We start from the raw sequence: 19977 nt of genomic DNA on the forward strand, positions 1-19977 counted from the left end.
GTCTTTGTCATGGAAAGAGCAGGTGTTCTTTGTTTTGTCCAGTCAGTATTTTATTATATTTTTACCCCCCCCCCCTTCCAGAGCAAGCAGCTGAAACCCAAGCAGCCCCCCAAACCACCACAGATCCACTACTGTGACGTCTGCAAGATCAGCTGTGCAGGACCCCAGGTGAGTTTAGGGAACACCTCTAGCCAGGACCCCAGGTGAGGTTAGAGAACACCTCTAGCCAGGACCCCAGGTGAGTTTAGAGAACACCTCTAGCCAGGACCCCAGAGACTCATGCTACCTGCCTGTCCTTACCTGTCTTTAGGTTAGCACAGAGACTCATACTACCTGCCTGTCCTTAGGTTAGCACAGAGACTCATGCTACCTGCCTGTCCTTAGGTTAGCACAGAGACTCATGCTACCTGCCTGTCCTTAGGTTAGCACAGAGACTCATACTACCTGCCTGTCCTTAGGTTAGCACAGAGACTCATGCTACCTGCCTGTCCTTAGGTTAGCACAGAGACTCATGCTACCTGCCTGTCCTTAGGTTAGCGCAGAGACTCATGCTACCTGCCTGTCCTTAGGTTAGCGCAGAGACTCATGCTACCTGCCTGTCCTTAGGTTAGCGCAGAGACTCATGCTACCTGCCTGTCCTTAGGTTAGCACAGAGACTCATACTACCTGCCTGTCCTTAGGTTAGCACAGAGACTCATGCTACCTGCCTGTCCTTAGGTTAGCGCAGAGACTCATGCTACCTGCCTGTCCTTAGGTTAGCGCAGAGACTCATGCTACCTGCCTGTCCTTAGCTTTAGCTCTATCTAGAGAGAACTGATTTCTCCCTCTCATCCACCCAGACCTACAAGGAGCACCTGGAGGGCCAGAAGCACAAGAAGAAGGAGGTGGCCCTGAAAGTCTCCCAGAGCAGCAGCAGCAGTAGTGGAGGTGGAGGAGGCTCAGCCCGGGGGACTCAGAACCAGCTCCGCTGTGAGCTCTGTGACGTCTCCTGCACTGGGGCAGATGCATACGCTGCACACATCCGAGGAGCCAAGCACCAGAAGGTAAGCTCCTTGGTCAAATGGATTTTATAAAGCCCCCTTTTCTCTTTTACATCCGTGGTTTAGAGTTACCCGGCCTAGCCCCCCCCCCCCCCCCCGCCCCGAAGAGGTCCAGGAATACTGAGTGTAATGGATATGGTTCTAGGCTTTACTTAGCTTTTTTTGTATTGTTCATGTCCGTTTGCATTAGGACAAACTCTTATCAAATACATCCAGGGCATGTCTCGGGGGGATGGGGTGGGAAAGGGAGGCTGTTTGGTCATTCACTTAGTCTATTATGACATCACTCTGCAGTGCCGTGTTGATTCCATAACATATGCTAATGTTAATGCTCATCAAGTGACATCAACGAGGGATCATAGCTTTCACCTGGTCAGTCAGTGTCATGGAAAGAGCAGGTGTTCCTGATGTTTTGTACACCACTGAGTGAGTGGAGAAAAAAAATGTAAATTTGACGAACTGACTTGCCACGTTGAAAGTCACTGTGCTCTTAAGTATGGGCCATTCTATTGCCAATGTTTGTCTATGGAGATTGCATGGCTGTGTGCTCTTTGTATACACGTCAGCAACGGGTGTGGCTGAAATGGCCGAATCCACTAAGTGTGTGTGTGTGTGTGTGTGTTTGGACACACCTACTCATTCAAGGGTTTTTCTTTATTTTTACTATTTTCTACATTGTAGAATAATACTGAAGACATCAAAACAATGAAATAACACATGAAATCATGTAGTAACCAAAAAAAGTGTTAAACAAATCAAAATGTATTTTAGATTCTTCAAAGTAGCCACCCTTTGCCTTGTTGACAGCTTTGTAAACTCTTGACTCTCTCAAGCAGCTTCATGAGGAATGCTTTTCCAACAGTCTTGAAGGAGTTCACACATATGCTGCGCCCTTGTTGGCTGCTTTTCCTTCAATCTGCGATCCAGCTCAACCTAAACAGTCTCAATTGGGTTGAGGTCGGGTAATTGCAGAGGCCAGGTCATCTGATGCAGTACTCCGTCACTCTCCTTCTTGGTCATATAGCCCTTACACAGCCTGGAGGTGTGTTGGGTCATTGTCCTGTTGAAAAACCGGGTGCATTGCACGCTGACACGATCGCCAGGTGTATGGTATTTCCTCCGACACATTGGTGCGGCTGGCTTCCGGTTTAAACAAGCAGTGTCAAGAAGCAGTGCGGCTTGGGTCGTCTCGACCTTCGTCTCTCCCGAGTCTGTACGGGAGTTGCAGCGACGGGACAAGACTGTAACCAATTGGGGAGAAAAAAGGGGGGGAAAAAAATAGTTTGGGAAACCTAGCTGCGTCACTACAGATCCTGGTTCAATCCCAGGCTGTGCTTTACATGTTGCGTTTTATGTTTTTGTTCCGTGTGTGTATATAACATTGTATTTTGTCTCTGTTTTGTCCTGTCAGGTGGTGAAGCTCCACACCAAGCTGGGGAAGCCCATCCCTTCCACAGAACCAAGTGTAGTGACCCAAACCTCCACGGCCTCCTCCAAGACTCCTGTCTCCTCCTCTACCACCCCTACAGGCTCCACCTCCAACTCCTCCTACCTGAAGCCGGTTAACATCGTGAGCCAGGGTGGTGCGGGGGCCGGACTGGGGAAGGGTCTAGTGGGGAACAACCTATCAGCAGCCAATGCCACCACAGCTGTCAAGAAGGTCAACACCCCCAAGATCAACTTTGTCGGTAAGGCTGTTCCAGTATATTCCTCCTAAATAAAGATCCAATAATTCACTGAAACTTGAATTTAGCTTTTTCAATTCGGAGAATGTATTTAAATGGAGTTTGTGTGTGGAACGTGGTCCATGATGAAATTCTAGAGGCCGAGACTGCTCTAGGCTAGTGGTTGAGCTGTGGGTGGTTGAGCTGTGTTGGCAGGACATGCCAATGGGGAGCTGAATCGCTGCCAGTCTCTGAGATTAAAGTCAGGCTGAGGCCAGCTTTCTCTGCCAATCTAGCTCGCTTAGGGATGTTAACGGTTAACCGTTAATCGGTTAACTGCCGAAAAATAAATTTGATAAATTCGATATCGGTCTATAGGTTAATTTGCATAATTTAGTGGAATTAAATTGTGGCGTGTATTTTCGTTAGTCGTCATGCAGAGCCGAGTTAGAGGAGAGCACTCCTCCCATTTTATGCAGGCGGTGTAGCGGGCGGCGTGAGCTGCAGGCGGTGTAGCGGGCGGCGTGAGCTGCAGGCGGTGTTTTTTTGAAAACTGAAAGTTTGACTTTAAGTAACTTTGCCAAAATCCATCCATAGAAACATGGAGGCAATTATTTTATAGACTTCCTTATGCCGCTAACAAGCATTTCTCTCCTGTTCTATTGGTTCTCATTAGCGGTCAACCAATTATGATTTTTCAATACCGATTATTGTAAGTCCAAAAAGAGTCGATACCAATGATTCGACCGAATGTTGTATTTTTATAAATATTTGTAATAATGACAATACACAATGAGCACTTTTTATTTTAACCTAATACATAAATTAAACATCTATTTAGTCTCAAATAAATAATGAAACCTGTTTAAATAATGCAAAAACAGTGTTGGAGAAGAAAGTAAAAGTGCAATATGTGCCATGTAAGAAAGCTAGCGTTTCAGTTCCTTGCTCAGAACATGAGAACATGAAAGCTGGTGGTTTGTTTTAACATGAGTCTTCAATATTCCCAGGTAAGAAGTTGTATGTTGAAGTTATTATAGGACTATTTCTCTCTATACCATTTGTATTTCATAGACCTTTTGACTATTGGATGTTCTTATTGGCACTATAGTATTGCCAGCCTCATCTCGGGAGTTGATGGGCTTGAAGTCATAAACAGCGCTGTGCTTCAAGCATTGCGAAGAGCTGCTGGCAAACGCAGGAAAGTGCTGTGTGAATGAATGCTTACGAGCCTGCTGCTGCCTACCACCGCTCAGTCAGACTGCTCTATCAAATCATAGACTTAATTATAACATAAGAACACACAGAAATACGAGCTTTAGGTCATTAATATGGTCAAACCGGAAACTATAATTTCGAAAACAAAACGTTTATTCTTTCAGTGAAATACGGAACCGTTCCATATTTTATCTGACGGGTGGCATCCCGAAGTCTAAATATTCCTGTTACCATGCACAACCTTCAATGTTATGTCATAATTATGTACATTTCTGGCAAATTTAATTACAGTCTTTTAGGAAGAAATGTCTTCACACAGTTCGCAACGAGCCAGGCGGCCCAAACTGCTGCATATACCCTGACTCTGCTTACACAGATTGCAAGAGAAGTGACAAGTTAATATTAATATTGCCCGCTAACATTAATTTATTTTAACAATATGCAGGTTAAAAAAATATATACTTGTGTGTTGATTTTTAAGAAAGGCGTTGATGTTCACGGTTAGGTACATTGGTGCAACAACGGTGCTTTTTTCACGAATGCCCTTTGGTGAAGTAGGCTGTGATTGGATGATAAAATTAACAGGCACCGCATTGATTATTTGCAACCCAGGACAAACTAGTTAAACTAGTAATATCATCAACCATATGTAGTTAACTAGTGATTATGTTAAGATTGATTTAAAAAAAAATAATTATAAGAGAAGTTTAATGCTAGCTAGCAACTTACCTTGGCTCATTGCTGCGCTCGCGTAACAGGTGGTCAGCCTGCCACGCAGTCTCCTCGTGGAGTAACGGGGGGTCAGCAGTCTCCTCGTGGAGTATCGGGCGGTCAGCAGTCTCCTCGTGGAGTATCGGGCGGTCAGCAGTCTCCTCGTGGAGTATCGGGGGGTCAGCAGTCTCCTCGTGGAGTATCGGGGGGTCAGCAGTCTCCTCGTGGAGTATCGGGCGGTCAGCAGTCTCCTCGTGGAGTATCGGGCGGTCAGCAGTCTCCTCGTGGAGTATCGGGGGGTCAGCAGTCTCCTCGTGGAGTATCGGGGGGTCAGCAGTCTCCTCGTGGAGTATCGGGGGGTCAGCAGTCTCCTCGTGGAGTATCGGGCGGTCAGCAGTCTCCTCGTGGAGTATCGGGCGGTCAGCAGTCTCCTCGTGGAGTATCGGGCGGTCAGCAGTCTCCTTGTGGAGTATCGGGCGGTCAGCAGTCTCCTTGTGGAGTATCGGGCGGTCAGCAGTCTCCTCGTGGAGTATCGGGGGGTCAGCAGTCTCCTCGTGGAGTATCGGGCGGTCAGCAGTCTCCTCGTGGAGTATCGGGGGGTCAGCAGTCTCCTCGTGGAGTATCGGGGGGTCAGCAGTCTCCTCGTGGAGTATCGGGCGGTCAGCAGTCTCCTCGTGGAGTATCGGGGGGTCAGCAGTCTCCTCGTGGAGTATCGGGCGGTCAGCCTGCCACGCAGTCTCCTCGTGGAGTAACGGGGGGTCAGCCTGCCACGCAGTCTCCTCGTGGAGTAACGGGGGGTCAGCCTGCCACGCAGTCTCCTCGTGGAGTAACGGGTGGTCAGCCTGCCACGCAGTCTCCTCGTGGAGTAACGGGCGGTCAGCCTGCCACGCAGTCTCCTCGTGGAGTAACGGGGGGTCAGCCTGCCACGCAGTCTCCTCGTGGAGTAACGGGGGGTCAGCCTGCCACGCAGTCTCCTCGTGGAGTAACGGGGGGTCAGCCTGCCACGCAGTCTCCTCGTGGAGTAACGGGGGGTCAGCCTGCCACGCAGTCTCCTCGTGGAGTATCGGGGGGTCAGCCTGCCACGCAGTCTCCTCGTGGAGTATCGGGGGGTCAGCCTGCCACGCAGTCTCCTCGTGGAGTAACGGGGGGTCAGCCTGCCACGCAGTCTCCTCGTGGAGTATCGGGCGGTCAGCAGTCTCCTCGTGGAGTATCGGGCGGTCAGCAGTCTCCTCGTGGAGTATCGGGCGGTCAGCAGTCTCCTCGTGGAGTATCGGGCGGTCAGCAGTCTCCTCGTGGAGTATCGGGCGGTCAGCAGTCTCCTCGTGGAGTATCGGGCGGTCAGCAGTCTCCTCGTGGAGTATCGGGCGGTCAGCAGTCTCCTCGTGGAGTATCGGGCGGTCAGCAGTCTCCTCGTGGAGTATCGGGCGGTCAGCAGTCTCCTCGTGGAGTATCGGGCGGTCAGCAGTCTCCTCGTGGAGTATCGGGCGGTCAGCAGTCTCCTCGTGGAGTATCGGGCGGTCAGCAGTCTCCTCGTGGAGTATCGGGCGGTCAGCAGTCTCCTCGTGGAGTATCGGGGGGTCAGCCTGCCACGCAGTCTCCTCGTGGAGTAACGGGGGGTCAGCCTGCCACGCAGTCTCCTCGTGGAGTAACGGGGGGTCAGCCTGCCACGCAGTCTCCTCGTGGAGTATCGGGCGGTCAGCAGTCTCCTCGTGGAGTATCGGGCGGTCAGCAGTCTCCTCGTGGAGTATCGGGGGGTCAGCAGTCTCCTCGTGGAGTATCGGGGGGGTCAGCAGTCTCCTCGTGGAGTATCGGGCGGTCAGCAGTCTCCTCGTGGAGTATCGGGCGGTCAGCAGTCTCCTCGTGGAGTATCGGGGGGTCAGCAGTCTCCTCGTGGAGTATCGGGGGGTCAGCCTGCCACGCAGTCTCCTCGTGGAGTAACGGGGGGTCAGCCTGCCACGCAGTCTCCTCGTGGAGTAACGGGGGGTCAGCCTGCCACGCAGTCTCCTCGTGGAGTAACGGGGGGTCAGCCTGCCACGCAGTCTCCTCGTGGAGTAACGGGGGGTCAGCCTGCCACGCAGTCTCCTCGTGGAGTAACGGGGGGTCAGCCTGCCACGCAGTCTCCTCGTGGAGTAACGGGGGGTCAGCCTGCCACGCAGTCTCCTCGTGGAGTAACGGGGGGTCAGCCTGCCACGCAGTCTCCTCGTGGAGTAACGGGGGGTCAGCCTGCCACGCAGTCTCCTCGTGGAGTAACGGGGGGTCAGCCTGCCACGCAGTCTCCTCGTGGAGTAACGGGGGGTCAGCAGTCTCCTCGTGGAGTAACGGGGGGGTCAGCAGTCTCCTCGTGGAGTATCGGGCGGTCAGCAGTCTCCTCGTGGAGTATCGGGCGGTCAGCAGTCTCCTCGTGGAGTATCGGGGGGTCAGCAGTCTCCTCGTGGAGTATCGGGGGGTCAGCAGTCTCCTCGTGGAGTATCGGGCGGTCAGCAGTCTCCTCGTGGAGTATCGGGCGGTCAGCAGTCTCCTCGTGGAGTATCGGGGGGTCAGCAGTCTCCTCGTGGAGTATCGGGCGGTCAGCAGTCTCCTCGTGGAGTATCGGGGGGTCAGCAGTCTCCTCGTGGAGTATCGGCGGTCAGCAGTCTCCTCGTGGAGTATCGGGCGGTCAGCAGTCTCCTCGTGGAGTATCGGGCGGTCAGCAGTCTCCTCGTGGAGTATCGGGCGGTCAGCAGTCTCCTCGTGGAGTATCGGGCGGTCAGCAGTCTCCTCGTGGAGTATCGGGTGGTCAGCAGTCTCCTCGTGGAGTAACGGGGGGTCAGCCTGCCTCCTCGTGGAGTAACGGGGGGTCAGCCTGCCACGCAGTCTCCTCGTGGAGTAACGGGTGGTCAGCCTGCCTCCTCGTGGAGTGTAAATGGCCATAATCTGCGTCCAAAAATGCAGATTACTGATTTGATGAACTTGATATCGACCCTGATTAGTCGGACGACCTCTAGTTTTCATATCGACTTTCTTTTGTTGTCCAGAAGCCAAAGGCACAGTCATAAGATCAACCCATCCTAGTTGCTATTAGATCCTAATTTAGATTTTTTATCTCTGTCATTGTGTTGTGTAACAAAACTACACATTTTAGAGTGGCCGTTTATTGTCCCCAGCACAAGGTGCACCTGTGTAATGATCATGCTGTTTAATCAGCTTCTTCTTCTTATTATTATTATTATTATATATTATTAACCAATCCTCATCAATTCTTCTGTCTCCAGGGGGAAACAAGCTCCAGACTACCGGGAAGGTGGAGACATCCAAGCCTCCTCCGCCCTCATTGGTCCCCCAACCTCAGGAGACAAAGAACGAGTCCTCTGATTCGCTGTCTACCCTGGCCGCCTTGCAGAATGACGTGCAGCCCGTTGGACACGACTATGTGGAAGAGGTCAGATCACATAGAACCAAAAACCTGAGTGAATGTCTTGCCACAGGTGTAGTAGAATATATATGATATATTTCTTGTAATTCTGAAGGACTGAGGGGTAACGAAGACCGATCAGGTCAGCCTCTATTTCACCTTTATTTAACCAGGTAGGCCAGTTGAGAACAAGTTCTCATTTGCAACTGCGACCTGGCCAAGATAAAGCAAAGCAGTGTGACACAGACAACAACACAGAGTTACACATGGAGTAAAACAAACAAGCCAATACCACAATAAACAAGTCAATGACACAGTAGAAAAAAAGTGTATATATACAGTATCCCACAGGTACCCCAAATCTGATTGACCTTTAGCCATGTCTTCAAGCCTTTTGTGAAAGTGTGAAATGTGGTGCAGTTATGTGTGTCTGATGGCAGTGTATTCCAGACATGGGAAGCTCTCACAGAGAATGCAGATTTACTAAAGGTGCTTTTCCTTAGGGGAACTATACAGTCACCTCTCATGGCAGACCTTGTGGATCTGCTGCCATATGTTTGGGTGTTCTGTTTAACAGAAGTACTGAGTGGAGGGGGAGGAGCCAGGCCATTTAGGATCTTGAATACAAGACATGCGTCGGTGTATTGCACAAGATTTTCCCAACTCAGGAGCTCATGCTTTCTGAGGATGTAACAGTGATGATGGCTATTGGGCTTCCTATCAAGCACTTTGAGAGCCTGTTTGTAGACAGACTGAATAGGTCTTAATGTTGTACAACAAGCTTGGGCCCAACTAGTCAAGCAGTATGTTAAGTGGGGGAGTATCATAGATTTGAAGTACAGTTTTGCTACCTCTGTAGTCAAACAATTTCGTGTGAATCGGAAATTAGCTAGGTTGAATTTGGTTATTTGAATTACCTTTTTCACATGCTTTTTAAAAGAAAGGTTGGAATCAAGTATGATGCCAAGGTACTTAAAATCTGAGACCACCTGGAGCTTCTCCCCCGACACACAGACATCTGGTTCAGTAGCATCTGTTGCCCTCTTTGTGAAGAACATGCAAACAGTTTTTTTCACATTGAGATGCAAACACGAGTCACTGAGCCACTTTGTAACCTGGACCATTACAGTAGTGAGTTCTGTGGTGACCGTGTTACCTAGCCTCAGTGCAGTGGGCAGCTGGGAGGAGGTGCTCTTGTTCTCCATGGACTTTACAGTGTCCCAAAACGTTTTGGAGTTAGAGCTACAGGATGTGAATTTCTGCTTGAAAAAGCTGGCCTTTGCTTTCCTGACTGACTGCGTGTATTGGTTCCTGACTTCCCTGAACAGTTGCATATCGCGGGGACCATTCGACGCTATTGCAGTCCGCCAAAGGATGTTTTTCGATGGCAGTTAGCTCTGGAGTGAACCAAGGGCTGTATCTGTTCTTAGTTTTGCATTTTTTGAACGGGGCATGCTTATCTAAGATGGTGAGGAAATTACTTTTAAGGAATGACCAGGCATCCTCGACTGACTGAATGAGGTCAATATCCTCCCAGGATACCCGGGCCAGGTCGACTAGAAAGACCTGTTCGCTGAAGTGTTTTATGGAGCGTTTGACATTGATGAGGGGTGGTCGTTTGACAGCGGATACAGGCAATGAGGTAGTGATCGCTGAGATCCTGATTGAAAACAGCGGCGGTGTATTTGGAGGGCAAGTTGGTCAGGATAATGTCAATGTGGGTGCCCATGTTTACGGATTTAGGGTTGTACCTGGTGGATTCCTTGATGATTTTGTGTGAGATTGAGGGCATCTAGTTTAGATTGTAGGACTGCTGGAGTGTTAAGCATATCCCAGTTTAGGTCACCTAACAGAACAAACTCTGAAGCTAGATGGGGGGCGATCAATTCCCAAATGGTGTCCAGGGCACAGCTGGGAGCTGAGGGGGTTCGATAGCAGGCGGCAACACTGAGAGACTTATTTCTGGAGAGTATCATTTTTTTAATTAGAAGTTCAAACTGTTTGGGTATGGACCTGGAAAGTATGACAGAACTTTGCAGGCTCTCTCTGCAGTAGATTGCAACTCCTCCCCCTTTGGCAGTTCTATCTTGACGGAAAATGTTGTAGCTGGGTATGGAAATCTCAGAATTGTTGGTGGCCTTCCTGAGCCAGGATTCAGCCACGGCAAGGACATCAGGGTTGGCGGAGTGTGCTAAAGCAGTGAGTAAAACAAACTTAGGGAGGAGGCTTCTGATGTTGACATGCATGAAACCAAGGTTTTTTCGATCACAGAAGTCAACAAATGAGGGTGCCTGGGGACATGCAGGGCCTGGGTTTACCTCCACCACCCGCGGAACAGAGGAGGAGTAGGATGAGGGTACGGCTAAAGGGTATCAAAACTGGTCACCTAGAGTGTTGGGGACAGAGAATAAAAGGAGCAGATTTCTGGGCATGGTGGAATAGATTCAGGGCATAATTTGCAGACAGGGGTATGGTGGGCTGTGGGTACAGCTGAGGTAAGCCCAGGCACTGAGTGATGATAAGAGGTTGTATCTCTGGATAAGCTGGTTATAATGGGTGAGGTCACCGCATGTATGGGAGGTGGGACAAAGGAGGTATCTGAGGCATGTTGAGTGGAACTAGGGGCTCCATTGTAAACTAAAACAATGATAACTAACCTGAACAACAGTATACAAGGCATATTGACATATGAGAGAGACATACAGCGAGGCATAAAGTAATCACAGGTGTTGATTTGGAGAGCTAGCTAAGACAACAACGGGTGAGACAACAACAGGTAAAATGGCGATGAATGGGCCAGAGGGTCGGTTAACTACACACAGAGCCGGAGTTCGGCGGCTGGGGCCGGCAGATAAACAAAAAAATATATATATAAACAGAATGGAGTACCGTGATAAATGAGCAGTCCAGCAGGCTTCAGTTATGTAGCCAAGTGATCATAGGGTCCAGGGGGCAGCAATAGATGACAGGGAAGCCGCGGACTAAAAGAGCCCGAAAAAGCCATTTTAAAGAAACTTCTTGTTCATCCAGCCACCAGTGTCCGATTTCAAAAAGGCTTTACTGCGAAAGCACACCATGCATGGATGTTAGGTCAGCACCTAGTCACAGAACTCCGTACAGCCATTTTTCCAACCAAAGAGAGGAGTCACAAAAATCAGAAATGGAGAAAATGAATCGCTAACCTTTGATCTTCATCAGATGACACTCATAGGACATCATGTTACACAATACATGTATGTTTTGTTCAATTATGTTCATATTTATATCCAAAAATTTGTTTACATTGGCGTGTTATGGTCAAATGCATTGTCTCAAACAAACATCCGGTGAAAGTGCAGAGAGCCACATCAAATTACAGAAATACTCATCATAAACATTGATAATCAATACAAGTGTTAACGTTAAACATACGAATACAGAAACTTCTCCTTAATGCAACCGCTGTGTCAGATTTCAAAAATGCTTTACGGCGAAAGCACACGTTGCGATTTTATGTTAGGTCAGTTCCTAGCCACAGAAGCCCTTGCAGCCATTTTCCAAACAAGGAGAGGTGTCACAAAAGTCAGAAATAGCATAAAAATTTGTTTTTAGAAAAAAGTTTTTAGAAAGTACAATAGAAGTTAGTAGAAACATGCCAAAAAGATGTTTAAAATCAATCCTCCGGTTGTTTTTGTCATAAATAATCAATAATATTTCAACCGGACAAAAGCTTCGTCAATGGGAAAGGAGAAACAAGAAAGGTGCGGTCCCGATCAGGGTGCATGGCTGATGAATGGAAATTTCCACTGGCCACTGATTGAAAGTGCTGTAGTCTCCCTCATTTTTCAGAGTAAAAGCCTGAAACAATGCCTAAAGACTGGTCACATGTTGAGGAAGCCCATGGAGTCTTTGTATGGTGGATAGGCTTTCAATGGAAAACAGCCTTTCAAAATAATAGTACTTCCTGGTTGGATTTTCCTCGGGTTTTGCCCGCCATACCAGTTCTGTTATACTCAGACATTATTTTAACAGTTTTGGTGTTTTCTATCCAAATCTACAAATTATATGCATATCCTATCTTATGGGCCTGAGTAGCAGGCAGTTTAATTCGGGCACGATTTTCATCCAAAATTCCGAATGCTGCCCCCTACCCTAGTGAAGTTAACCGTTCCATATTAACAATGGTATTTGAAACATTGCTTAGTTCTATTGTCAAATACCATCTTTTGTGTAGAAAAATACATTAATAAAACATTGATTTCTTCTCTGTAGGTGCGTAACGACGAAGGCAAGGTGATCCGGTTCCACTGTAAGCTGTGTGAATGTAGCTTCAACGATCCCAACGCCAAAGAGATGCATCTGAAGGGCAGGAGACACCGCCTGCAGTACAAGGTTAGTGGAGTCACTGAAGGGCAGGAGACACCGCCTGCAGTATAAAGTTAGTGGAGTCACTGAAGGGCAGGAGACACCGCCTGCAGTATAAGGTTAGTGGAGTCACTGAAGGGCAGGAGATACCGCCTGCAGTATAAAGTTAGTGGAGTCACTGAAGGGCAGGAGACACCGCCTGCGGTATAAAGTTAGTGGAGTCACTGAAGGGCAGGAGACACCGCCTGCACCGCCTGCGGTGTAAAGTTAGGAGACACCGCCTGCGGTGTAAAGTTAGGAGACACCGCCTGCGGTGTAAAGGTAGGAGACACCGCCTGCGGTGTAAAGGTAGGAGACACCGCCTGCGGTGTAAAGTTAGTGGAGTCACTGGAATGAAACTAATTCCATAGGAAACCATGGAGGTGTGTCCTAGCACTATACAGCTGACTCAAATAACCAACTCATCACCCAAAACATGCATCCGGGGGAGGGGGGGGGCAGGACTGAGGAAACCCTGGTCTCAGACCTGCGATTATGGACACACGCACACAATAACGCGTTCCCCCTACTTTGTTCCTTGTAGAAAAAGGTGAACCCGGAGCTACAGGTGGAGGTGAAGCCCTCTATCAGAGCCAGGAAGATCCAGGAAGAGAAGATGAGGAAACAGATGCAGAAGGAGGAGTACTGGAGGAGGAGAGAGGAAGAGGAGAGATGGAGGATGGAGATGAGGTACGGCGAGATAGGGTGGGTCACACACACACAGTATACTAATATCCACCAACTCTGTCTCTAGCTAATGCCAATTGAGTGAATACTTCCCAAAAATGAATGTGTGTCTCTCTCTCTCTCTCTCTCTCTGCCTTTGTGTGTGTCTCTCTCTCTGCCTTTGTGTGTGTCTCTCTCTCTGCCTTTGTGTGTCTCTCTCTCTCTCTCTCTCTCTCTCTGCCTGTGTGTGTGTGTCTCTCGCTCTCGCTCTGCCTGTGTGTGTGTCTCTCGCTCTCTCTCTGCCTGTGTGTGTGTCTCTCGCTCTCTCTCTGCCTGTGTGTGTGTCTCTCGCTCTCTCTCTGCCTGTGTGTGTGTCTAGACGTTATGAGGAGGAGATGTATTGGCGTCGTATGGAGGAGCAGCACCACTGGGACGAGAGACGTGGGGGCCCCAGGATGCCAGGGGACGGACCATACCTCCAGGGGACCCCTGGCCCACCTGGTCTACTGGGGGTTCGGCCTGGCATGCCCATCCCTCAGCCACAGGGACCTGTGGTAAGACAGCGGTTCTCACCACGTTCTGACTGGACACGTCCCAGAACCTCTGGCAAAGCAGCCGCTCTACACAAATTAACCCATTTTTTTAATCGGTTACCATATATTTCCACTCAAATCAACGGTTTTGTAAAATCGTGTTGGTTTTAGTGGTGGAAACGCAAACTTTTCAAACATGTGTTAGTAATTCTGGCCCCAAGGAACACTTCTTTCTCTGTCTCACCTCGCCTGCACCTGATTTGCAGATCAGAAACATCCTGTAATTAAAACATATTTTGCAGATCAGAGGCACAATGTAAAACCATTTAGAGATTCGTGGGGGGGGGGACAATTTACATGGCTGCTGATTTTTGCAACCATATCAGCCATAGCATTCCCCTTAGACAGGGTCAGATGCGTTTTAGTTTGAGCTTGACACTTGCAGACAGAAATGTAATGTTGGCAAGAGAATGGCTTCCAACAGGGTCGCTATCAGTTTTAGAGAAAATCATTAGTGAAATCATCTCACCAGATGAAGTAAAGAACACACAATGCTTCCACAACGTTACAGAATCGTGCACCAACACCGAAATGTGTATCTGCTATCAGTATAAATGCTAGCGGTTTTATCCTTAGCTAGAATTCACACCTTAGTCAGTGTAAACAATTCTGCAACCAGAGCTGAGAGATATGCGATGGCAGTTTTGGACTCTCTAGAGTGAGTATCTACAGCTGTAGCGACTGTCTTCTGTCTGCTCAGATAGGGTCTTATCCCCAATGGGGCCCACCAACGGGTGGCCTTTTGGATGGAGCCATGAACAAACAGCTCTCGGTCAGCATTCAGTAATGGGGGGGGGGGGGGGGGGTTATAGACCTGGTCTACAGGGGCGGCACGTAGGAGAGGTCAGGACGGGGGTTATAGACCTGGTCTACAGGGGGTGGCACGTAGGAGAGGTCAGGACGGGGTTTATAGACCTGGTCTACAGGGGACGGCACGTAGGAGAGGTCAGGACGGGGGTTATAGACCTGGTCTACAGGGGGTGGCACGTAGGAGAGGTCAGGACGGGGTTTATAGACCTGGTCTACAGGGGACGGCACGTAGGAGAGGTCAGGACGGGGTTTATAGACCTGGTCTACAGGGGACGGCACGTAGGAGAGGTCAGGACGGGGGTTATAGACCTGGTCTACAGGGGGTGGCACGTAGGAGAGGTCAGGACGGGGTTTATAGACCTGGTCTACAGGGGACGGCACGTAGGAGAGGTCAGGACGGGGTTTATAGACCTGGTCTACAGGGGACCACGTAGGAGAGGTCAGGACGGGGGTTATAGACCTGGTCTACAGGGGACAGCACGTAGGAGAGGTCAGGACGGGGTTTATAGACCTGGTCTACAGGGGATGGCACGTCTGAGTTCAGGACAGGGTTTAGTCATCATTGCAGTGGTCATCAGTCATTGGTTTAAACCCACTATGTTTACGGTAGCAGGTCTCCAGTCTGTCTGTAGTTTTCCAACGACTCTTTAGCTTTCTGCTGCCCAATCGGTCATGGGTGGGGTAATGTTATTTTATGAGATCACACATTGTAGCCAGTTGGGTCTGATAGGCTCCTCCCTCTCTTCCCATTGGTAGTTTTCATCAAAGCCTACAGGGGTATAAGGGTAGCCTAGTGGTTAGAGCATTGGACTAGTAACCGGAAGGTTGCAAGTTCAAACCCCCGAGCTGACAAGGTACAAATCTGTCGTTCTGCCCCTGAACAGGGACCCACTGTTCCTAGGCCGTCATTGAAAATAAGAGTTTGTTCACAACCTGTCGTGATCGGAAGTCCCATAGGGCGGTGCACAATTTTGGCCCAGCGTCATCCGGGTTAGGGGAGGGTTTAGCCTGGGTAGGCCCTCATTGTAAATAAGAATTTGTTCTTAACTGAGTTGCTTAGTAAAATAAATGTTAAAAAGTAATAATTCAAACGAGAGTCGTCGTCCCCCAAACACACACTTAAAAAAAATATATATATATATATTTTTTTTTTAATGTAATTTTAAATGTTATACCCACATGGTAGTTTCTCCTATGCAAATTCTAGGGCAAATTTCCCATGTAGGTTTTACATTTATAGCTGGTTTCCCAATCATAACCTACTGTTTTACCACACACTGATTTTAATACATTTTCTGTTTGTTTTTCTTAGCTGCAGAAATAGGAATCTTTTCTTCTCAGGATTGTACCCTGGGATCACAACTCATAACTGTGTCAGGTCATCCCATGACCACTTCTCTGGTTCAACAGAGAAACACAACCCCTAGTCTCTGACCAGGAGACTTCTGCTTCAACGAAAATATCCAAATTGGAGATCAACAGGATGTTTGCCCTAGAATTACTTATCTTTAATTAAAAATCTCTGTTTTTGTTACATGATTTCCTAATGAAAGATTCTAGGACTTCTGCTATTCAGAAATAACTCTGCTACAACCAAGTTTATAACTAGGGGTATCTTTTGATACAACAAAATACCTCATGTGCACAACTGTTCCCAGAACAGGATTTTCTGTGATGTTTAAAATAATATCGGTCTCACCTGTCCGAAAATGGCGTATCCACTCTTTGCCGGTCCGAGGCGGGTCCCTTTTTTCTGTTTTTAGTTGGTGTAGGCTCCCTTGCATCCCTTGCAGTTGGTGTGGGCTCCCTTTGCAATTTTGTCTCCTTGTGGAGCAATCAGCAAGCGAAGTTAGCCATCCCATCCTCGTCGCTAAATTGTCGTAGCAATTCTACAGGAAGAGAGAGACTGTAGATTCCTCTTACAACAACCTTTTAAGATTTGCAAAAATGAAGGAATTAACCACTGCCAAGAGTGATTCAGTTGAAAGCTTAACAAACACAGTCGGGTCTCTGCTTTAAAAAAAATAAAAAAGCACAACCTCTTGGCAGTTTAGCAGATGTGTGGAAACGGGCGGAACAGAGTTTTTGAAAGGCGGTTTGTTTGTGCATATTAAGAAGGTTTGACCGTATAACGGCGTTTTTGTCAGTTCACACTGCTCCTTCCTGCAAGGTACCACACAGCTGACTTCCTGCAGATAGTAAACCCACGGGATGTCACATGCTGCAGTCGCACCTAACAGATCTTAGCTACACGCCCAGTCTTATGGCTAAGTCCCACAAAGACAAGTTTGTATCAGGTTAGAAAAAACACTAGCATATAACAAGAGACAATTCTTTAAACAGTAAAACACAGGATTTTCCACGACACATACTTTAGCGATTGCCTTAGAATCCAGTGACTATATGGTAAGATCATTTCTAAACCCCCTTCCTTCCCACTGCTGTGGCATTGAGACCTTTCGTTGTGCTTTACCTCGCAGCCTCCCCGTCGGCCAGACTCATCAGACGACCGTTACGTGATGACGAAGCACGCGACCATCTACCCCTCTGAGGACGAGCTGCAGGCCATCCAGAAGATCGTCTCTATCACAGAGAGAGCCCTCAAACTGGTCTCAGACATCATCATCGACCAGGACAAGACCAAGGAGACTACTGGGGAGGACAAGGATACCAAAGAGGTTCCCAAGACTCCCCAAGACCGGTGAGGATGAGTGGGGGATAGATAGATGGAAGGTTGGGGAAACTCAACCCTGAATGTTTGTCTCCTCAGAGCTCTGAAAGGGGGTGATGAGGATGGGGGTGCTGCTCTGTTTCAGTCGGTTTTCTAACATTAGATACCTAATGAACGCCTCCCTCCTGTAGAGCTCTGAAGGGGGTGATGAGGGTGGGGGTCCTGGCTAAAGGACTGCTGCTCTGTGGAGACAACAATGTCAACCTGGTCCTGCTTTGCTCAGAGAAACCCACCAAGAACCTGCTAAGCCGCATAGTGGAGCATCTTCCCAAGCAGCTGACGGTACACACACACACACACACCAATGATACACACACACACCAATGATACACACACACACACCAATGATACACACACACACACACACACACACACACACCAATGATACCCACCCACTTACCTCTCTCGCTCTTCTTCCCTCCCCTCCAGGTGGTGACCCCAGAGAAGTACGAGGTGAAGGGTTCCATCGAGAACTGTTCCATCATCCTGACGTCTGGAGCCGACCCCAAAATGACAGTCACCATCACCCTGACCTCCCCCAGCATCCGAGAGGAGGAGGAGACCCCTACCACACCCCCGCCACGGGACGGAGGTTGGAAAGACATCGCCCACTCTCCTTCCTTTTTCTCTCTCGCTCTGCCACTTAGCTATGGGTGCATTAGTGTGTTCAGGGTGGGGTTTGCACATTTTGGGACTATTTCAATGGTCCTGTTTCTCCAATGGTCTTAAAGTTCACCGCTCACCCAGTACCTGAATGAATGCACCCTGTAAGATCCATTATCCGAGGAGACCTACCCTGGTGGCACTTCCAGCTGTATGGCACTAAGTTTCAGATTTGACCTGTTGAGCCTTTCTCACAGTTTTGTCATTTTTATAGACTCTCTAGTTATCATTTTCAACTTCAACCAATGAAGCGCTTGAGCTCTGTCATGACATGAGATGATTGGTCCTCGTAAAACGGTGTGCTTTCAAAAGGCCTTTAGGATTTCTAGGTCCAATAGTCAGTGATTTATTTTTATTTTTTAACGTTGGGATTAGAGAAGTACTAAATGGTCAATATTCTGTCGTTTTAATTCACAGAATATCATAAACCGTGTTTAAAGGGAAGTATGCAAAGAACTAAAGTTTTGGGGATCCGTTCAAATTGTCCAAGAGACCTGTTTTTGAAGCCATCTTTTTGACTTGTATTTTTGTATCTTAAAACCAACCTGAATGATATACCAAAGGCTCATCGTTGAAAAACGTATTTGTAGAAACTTGACTTTCTAGTCATGGTTAGAGCTCAGCAGTCCTGGTAAAGTCTTGACGGTTCCTCGTGCCACCAGTGTAGCTCTTACTCTATCTGGAACTCTCCTTCAGTGCGTCTTGTAATGCTGTCCCCTACAAAACAAAGCATGGACAGTGTTTGCATTTTCAGACTAGTTTTTAGTTCCCAGGTAAGATTTAATTTTTGTTTCCTGTATTCCCAGGGGCGTTTGTTCCACCGTCACACCACTACGATAAACCCTCCCACCCCGGGTCAATCGTTAGCGCTCTTAGATCAGAACTACATACATCAGAGGAACGTTATTCTCTACAGATATTAAAAAGAAATGAAAGACCCATTGGGAAGGGGAAGCGGAGAGGCACCGAATCCTGACTTACGAAACGTGCACACAACTCAGAGCTCTGCACAAATCGTGCGTAGATTGTTGTCGCTGGAGAGATTTTTTTTAGCGGAAGTTTGAGTTGAGCGGGCGTTTTGTCAGGTTAGGATTAGGCCAAATGAGAAGAGCAGAAAGAACAGGGTTACAGAAGACTGTTACAGAACACACACAGATGGTTCTAGAACACTGGCAGGCTGTTCTAGAACACAGACTGTTCTAGAACACAAAGACAAGAAATGGGTTGACACATCCCCACAGGAAACAAATCTTATGTTGGTCTGGTCGCGAGCAGGTGATCTGTTCTTACATGCTCCCTGAGTGAACTGGTGTCCCCCTCCACACAGAAGCCTATGCACAGACAGATCTGTCCTTTTTTTTTGTAGCTAATCATGCTCTTAACAAACCCCCCCAAAAAAAGATATGACGTGAAAGCCCTTTTTGATCAAGTGATCCATTCTCTGCATTCGTTGACAATGGAGGGGTGGGAGTGAGTGTTGCTAAGCTCCTGTATCTATCTAGCACGCCTCGTTTTGTTGTGCCAACTTTTTTTTCCTTTTTTTTCTCACCCTATTCCAGAAGTGTGCACTTGCACACTCTGTCAATGGATTTGAAAGCATAAGGATTGGAGTTGCCCAGAGAGGGTATCCATCCAGCATTTTGTTAAATCCAGTTTCAGAAAGTGGATTTGAAAGCATAAGGATTGGAGTTGCCCAGACAAGGGTATCCATCCACCATTTTGTTAAATCCAGTTTCAGGAAGTGGGCAAGTGCACACTTCAGCATAAAGGTGCAAAATGGGGACGCTGTGTGGCCAGCCTGCAGTAGACTTCAGTAGGCCAGGAATGAAGGCTTTGGCAGACTGTGGTAGGACCCGGGTACTGCAGAGCAGTATACAGTTAGTGTGATTTATCTGTCTGTTGGTTTCATGCCCAACCTACTGATTTTTAATCCAGCCAGTTATGCATGCAACGATGTCCGATCTAACCCTTCTTTTTTTTCTGCTGGGAGCTTCCATGTTTGTAGTTTTTCTGCTGCAACATAATTTGTAGTTTTCTTTACCAGTCCAGTCCCCAAAGTCCTCTGTTCTTTTTAATTGTTTTATCTTTCAAAAAAAATACGTCTCCA

General features: G+C 48.2%; 1 protein-coding gene across 10 annotated transcripts in view; it reads left to right on the forward strand.

Annotated features, from left to right (window-relative positions):
• Window positions 1-19977, forward strand: part of zfr (zinc finger RNA binding protein) — a 50640-nt gene that overhangs the window by 20563 nt on the left and 10100 nt on the right. For 7 of the 10 annotated variants that reach the window (XM_036979200.1, XM_036979203.1, XM_036979206.1 and 4 more), the window contains 10 exons: window positions 82-168; window positions 840-1043; window positions 2452-2728; window positions 7885-8051; window positions 12276-12395; window positions 12952-13112; window positions 13453-13627; window positions 16957-17177; window positions 17339-17489; window positions 17637-17799. In XM_036979200.1, coding sequence (XP_036835095.1) covers window positions 82-168; window positions 840-1043; window positions 2452-2728; window positions 7885-8051; window positions 12276-12395; window positions 12952-13112; window positions 13453-13627; window positions 16957-17177; window positions 17339-17489; window positions 17637-17799 — 1726 coding nt within the window. The remainder of the gene's footprint in view (window positions 1-81; window positions 169-839; window positions 1044-2451; window positions 2729-7884; window positions 8052-12275; window positions 12396-12951; window positions 13113-13452; window positions 13628-16956; window positions 17178-17338; window positions 17490-17636; window positions 17800-19977) is intronic. The other 3 variants (XM_036979202.1, XM_036979207.1, XM_036979209.1) reach the window with 1 other exon arrangement.

The sequence above is a fragment of the Oncorhynchus mykiss genome, chromosome 6 (assembly GCF_013265735.2).
Source record: "Oncorhynchus mykiss isolate Arlee chromosome 6, USDA_OmykA_1.1, whole genome shotgun sequence".
Classification (NCBI taxonomy): Eukaryota; Metazoa; Chordata; class Actinopteri; order Salmoniformes; family Salmonidae; genus Oncorhynchus; species Oncorhynchus mykiss.